General features: G+C 43.2%; 1 protein-coding gene across 1 annotated transcript in view; it reads left to right on the top strand.

The window, feature by feature from the left end:
• Positions 1-270: 270 nt before the first annotated feature.
• The window catches only part of gpr39 (G protein-coupled receptor 39), a 30,083-nt gene continuing 24,353 nt past the window's right edge, over positions 271-6,000 (top strand). The window contains exon 1 of the mRNA XM_071542830.1: positions 271-1,054. Within this exon, the coding sequence (XP_071398931.1) occupies positions 271-1,054 (784 nt within the window). The remainder of the gene's footprint in view (positions 1,055-6,000) is intronic.

The raw sequence follows: 6,000 nt of genomic DNA, 5'->3' as shown, positions 1-6,000 counted from the left end.
TGAACTTTAAGAGCAAACTTAAATCTAGAATCCTAGGTGCCAAGGTGATTTGGTGTTTCCCAACCTCTGGGATAATCTACTGGAAGAATCAGCGAGAGTTTTGGACAAGGGAAAATCTCCAACATAGTATGGTTTTATCTTGGAAAACCTCTCGTCTCTGGATCTTGGCTGTGCCGCTGGCCTAATCGCAGGGACTGTGCCCTGCAGAACTGATAAGCGACAGGAAAAAAAATCAATAGTTGGAAAATCAGAGCTCACCACTCAGTAACCATGAATGGGGAAGCGGAGATAGCGGACGAGAAAGACTGGAGGGATCTTGAACCCAAATACCCCGTCAAAGTCTTCCTGACAGTCCTTTACAGCCTCATCCTGGTGACGGGTATTGTGGGTAACGCGGTCACTATCAGAGTGACACGGGTGCTGCTGCGAAATGGCTACCTGCAGAAGAATGTGACCGACCACATGGCGAGCCTGGCGTGCTCGGACCTCCTGGTGCTCCTCATCGGCATGCCGGTGGAGCTCTACAGCGCCATCTGGTTCCCCTTCACGTCCGCATCGGGCGACGTTTACTGTAAGATCTACAACTTCCTGTTCGAGGCGTGCAGCTATGCCACCATCCTCAACGTGGCCACGCTTAGTTTCGAGCGCTACACGGCCATCTGCCACCCGTTTCGCTTCAAAGCCCTGACCGGAAGGCGGACCAGAGGCCTCATCGCCTTCGCCTGGCTGACGTCCGTGCTGGTGGCCCTGCCGTTGCTGGTTGCCACGGGAACCGAGGGCCACATTCCCGCTCGAGCAAACGCCCCTGTTCAGAATCTGACTTTCTGCACCAACCTGAGGGAGCGATGGGTGATGTACAGGGCCAGCATCTTTGTGGCGTTCATCGTCTACATGGTGGTGGTGATCTGCGTGGCCGTCATGTGCCGGGCTATGATCTTGGTCCTGCGGAAACCCATGGGGCTCGTGGTCGGAGGGGTCAGCGGAACACAAGGAGCACCCAAGCATGAAAGTTCAAGGGTCAAGACAGCCAGGAAGCAGACCATCCTCTTTCTTGGTAGGTTGTTGGTCTAATACCTCAAAAAGATTCATTTTTCCACCGACTAATTGTGATCAAAGAAATCATTTGGTCCCTAAGAGCTGTGTATGCATGTATGTGTGTGTTGTGTGTGTGTGTGTGTGTGTGTGTGTGTGTGTGTGTGTGTGTATGTGTGTGTAGGTGTGTGTGTGTGCGTGTGCATGTGTGTGTGTGTATGGTTCAGTGGGTGGTCTGAGTTTTAATATCTTTTGGGGTCCAAATGTCCCCATGAGAATAGAAAACCATGAAAAGTGATAACAGAAATCATTATTTATAGCATTATCTTTGGGCTAAAGCGTATGGCACAGAATGTGTGTGTGTGTGTGTGTGTGTGTGTGTGTGTGTGTGTGTGTGACATTGCTATATTACCACCACTGCTTGAGCTGTCTGAAAGTGTCAGACAGCCTCCTCATCTGTTTACCCCAGGAGTAAAAACATCAGTCTCACTCTGTCCCCTAAGTGGCAGCGTGAAACACAAGTCCAAACTACTTTTCCAAGTTATGACCACTCAAATGATTGATTTCACACACACACGCCACTTTTGTTTAGGGCATGTTCACTGAAGTAAAAGTAACAGAGCAGATAAATCAACTTGTAATAGTAAGTACTGTTTGTCTAAGTTTGTTTGTATAATGGTTTAACCTTGAGGATAGATCTGTAGCCGTTCAGTCCTTCAAGTGTGACACTGGGCAGAAGCCAAAATTCTCAGTGTAATAATTTTGCTTACTGAATTTACTATAGGTATAGATAAGTCAGGTTTATTTATATCACCCTTAATCGCAGTTACAGCCTCAAAGGGATCCACATGCCCATGTTTTAACATGAAAAACAAAAAAACAACCTTAGACCCTCAATGAGAGCAAGGAAAGATTCCCATGAAAACCTCATTAGGAAACAAAATGGAAGCAACCTTGGGAAGGGCCTCACAGAGGGGGATCCTACTACCAGGACGGGCCGAAATGCAATGGGTGGGTAGAGAAACATTAAATATTGATACCAAATTGGAACATAAACAAAACACGCAAAAAAAAGAGAATATGAACGCTGGGGTCGACATCGAGAGCTAGTGCAGGGACGTCAGTGCAGCCTCGGTCACCACGAACAACAAGTAGCACCGGAGGCGAGGAGGGAGGAAGAGTGGAGGACCATAAAGCATGCTGATACTGCCAAGCTGCAGCCACAACCTGAAATGAAAAGAAATAGGAGAAACACCCGTACACACAGCATACAAACTCAGCCGCTTACTCACACAAACAGGCACACAGCACATGAATAAACAGATACACACAGACAAGGAAGCAGGACATGTGAGCTAAATTCCCATATTAATATTCTGTACATTAGCAGAAGCACTTTGAAGTTACATGGGTGCATGGATTAGGAGCCAGTGTAGGGAGGACAGGATGGGTGCTTTCTGGTCAAATTTTCTTGTTTTGGTACAAAATTTAGACTGGCATCCTCAAACAGATACCAACAAAAACCAACATCTTTGTTTTGTCGGCATTGAGGAGCAAGAAGTTTAAGGGCATCCATCATTTGACTTCGGATAAGCACGCTTCTATGTTTAGGAATTGCGAGTGATCAATTGGTTTAACAGGTGTATAGAGTTGAGTGTTGTCAGCGTAGCAATGGAGATTACTGCCAAATTTACACAGGGGAGCATTAAATATGTGTGTCATTTTATGACCCTAAAGAATACATCATCAATTCTTATGCATTTCTCAATAACGTTCATATCAATGATTGAAAGCTGTAAAGAATTTCTCAGTGTGTCCTGTGCTTAAAGATGGCTGCCTCCTGCTGTGATGACCTGCACTACAGCATCGAAATGTTAAGCAAAGCATTGGACTCTCATTTTTAACAACAGGACCGAGAGTACTGCTGGCTTTCTGTCCTACCAGCTAGTTAATTGAAGTTAATTGCATTCAGCTGGCATCCCAGGTGTTAATCAGTCCCTAATTAAATGGCTAGAATTAAAACCAGCAGGGCTCTGAGTCCTGAGGACCAGGATTGAGAATCACTCCTGTATAAAATAAACCATGCTCATTTAAAATTGGACCTGAGACACCCACCAATTCAAAACAATCTTGAATTTGAAGATGATAAGGCATTTATATTTACAACTGCCCTAATACACAACAAAAACTAGAGCGCAGACCTCCGCCAAGGCCAATAGTCCAGTCTGCTATGATATGCAAATTTCATGAGTCGGATCCGGATCCGCTCCAAAATGTAATGGGTTCTTCCTTGGCCCATGCTACCTTCCACAAAGTTTCATGAAAATCGGCCAGGTAGTTTTTCCGTAATCCTGCTAACAGACAAACAGACAGACAAACAAACAGCACCAAAAACATAACCTCCTTGGCGGAGGTAACAATGCAGTGTTGCATTACTATGTGCACCCACTCTTCTCTAAAGACCACAGTACCTCAGCACAGCCAGAAAGAAAAGCTCTTGCATTGCACCATTAAATCTGGACCTGGGGGGGGAGAGCTGGGAACTACAGAATGTCAACCCCGTTTATTCTTTCACATGAATTTTGATGCTTAAATTCGATCACAACATCTTTTGAGCATAAGATATTATTACTGTTTTTTGTTTGAAAATAATGGTGTGTGTAGTAGCTGCAGGAAGGCCCGGGATGACTGAATGATGTGGAACCAAGAGGCTGCTGTTGTTGAACAGCTTTCCCATTGCCTCATCACATATCCATGTTTGCCATTCTGCAGTGTTGATGTCCCAGACCAGGCCTTGAACCTGACGTCACCTGACCACTCTTTGTTTGAATTCAGTCATTTGGGAAGTCATGTTGGATCAGTCTGGCAGTGAGCATATACCAAACACTCACAGCATTGAAATTCATTATGTACTCTCTCTTTCACTTTCACACCTATTGTTTCACATTAAATCTAATACATTTGAAGAGAGTGGACTGTCCACTCTATTTAAAGGTGAAATGTTCAGTACCTAGTTACAGTAATCATACAGTATGAGTCATACATGACGTTTTTATCAGCTCAGCTTTAGCTATATTTATACCTTTACACAACTAGGAAATAATAACTACATACAGTTGGGCAAATCACCCGCAATGCAACCTTGCTGTCATCTCCATCACTTTAAGCACTGGACACTTCTGGACAGCCTTTTCAGAGGATGACTGCCCCATAAGATTCAAGATGTCATCTTAGTTTCCATTACATCCCCAGTTCAGTGCCTGCTGGAAGGTAAATGCTCATCTCATGGAGGCTGAGGAACTGTGTTGAAAATGATTGCAAGGTATTGATTTCAAAACCTTGCTGGCTCATGGAGTAGGGCGCGTACCATAAGGCTCAGTCCTTCCCGCAGCTACTCGGGTTCGAATCCAGCCCGTGGTCCTTTGCTGCATGTCCTCCCCTCACTTTCTCTCCCATACCTTCCTGTCTCTCTCTCACTATATCTCTCAAATAAAGCATAAAATGCCAAAAATAAATCTTACAAAAAAAAAAAAATCAGTCAAGCCTTTTGGGATTCAGGCTCAAATTTCCACCTCCACCTTCCATTATCAAAAAATTTCCCAAAAACATCAGTTTCTGTGACACATAACTCTACCAGCTCTCACCATCCACTGTGATATTTGTAAGAGTTGAGGAAAAACTTCATCATTATTGCGTCTGTTCAACACTTTGGCAGCCATGGAACACGATTAACATTTTATTGGAAAACATTTTATTGCTGCTGTACAAATTTTCAATGTTGTTTGGGGGACTAAGTGTTGCTGGTTCAATACATAATAATAGAGCCCCTGAGGATACCTATGGGTCTATCTGATGGATGGATGGATGGATGGATGGATGGATATTGTAAATAAAAAGATGTGCACACTACTTATCATGCTGCTCCAACATGTAGGACAAGGCAGAAAACAGGTGTTATACATGTTTTTAAATGATTGAAAATCCATATGCATGGAAATATTCTGAACTCATCCTCAACCCATACTGTGCATGGACATGACATAGCTGACTATCAAATCAAAAACGGAACTCATAATTCTAATATTGCTGAAGGGCTGAACAGCGTTAAAGATAGCATTAATGCACAATGCAACATAAACAATACAGCCAATAGCTCTATCGCATATTAATGTTGTTCTTATGCAGGTAACAATAATTTCTCCAAACCAATATGGTGTTGGTCGACTTAAGAAACATTTCCCGGTACATTGTGCCCAGAAAGATAATATTGCTAATATCCTTCACTTCTCATGCCACAATATCTCTATAGGATCTCTGAATATATAATTTGGAAATGCAGTGTAGGCTTATACGTATATTTTCAGATATGTGCATAAAATTTAACTGACACACACTATCTGAAGTCCCACTGTCACCTCAACTCATTTCTCTTCCCTCTTTTCTAATACTGGTTGGTTCGGTAGCAGAGCTTCTGGTTTCATAACAAGACAAAGGTGGGAAACTGTGATATTTTCCAGGCGTGTTCTTGTTACATGGAATAAAGCAGCACATGGTTTTATGTGGCCTCCACCACATAATATGTATGACTGATAATGAAGATTGCCATGTCTGTATTTTTGTTTGGCAGACTTTATTGATATTCAAATTTCTACATTAAAAAACAGAAGGCAGAAGGAGTTGGTCACTGAGGTTGCATCACAAATCTCCCAGTAACCAAGTCTGCCGCCATCATGGAGGTCCAGGGGAAAATTGGCTGTGCGCAAATAATGGCTGAATATATGATAAGCTGGCTAGAAAAAAAGAGTGAAAAAGAGTGTTGTGGTGTGGCTGTAGATCCATTCAGTATTTTCGGTTACTGTGACACAGTAAATGTCTTGTCTTTGACCCTATAGTCTCTACTCCAAAGTATCACTAGTTGTTGCTTGAGAAGAGTCAGCTCAGTTAACCAAAACAAACAGTTGGTTTTTG

The sequence above is a fragment of the Centroberyx affinis genome, unplaced genomic scaffold, assembly GCF_046629955.1.
Source record: "Centroberyx affinis isolate AG114_WGS23_722 - 3 ecotype Tasmania unplaced genomic scaffold, CSIRO-AGI_Caff_v1 ptg004190l_1, whole genome shotgun sequence".
NCBI lineage: Eukaryota > Metazoa > Chordata > Actinopteri > Beryciformes > Berycidae > Centroberyx > Centroberyx affinis.
Note: the sequence above shows the minus strand (reverse complement) of the source record. Positions and strands in the feature narration are given on the sequence as shown.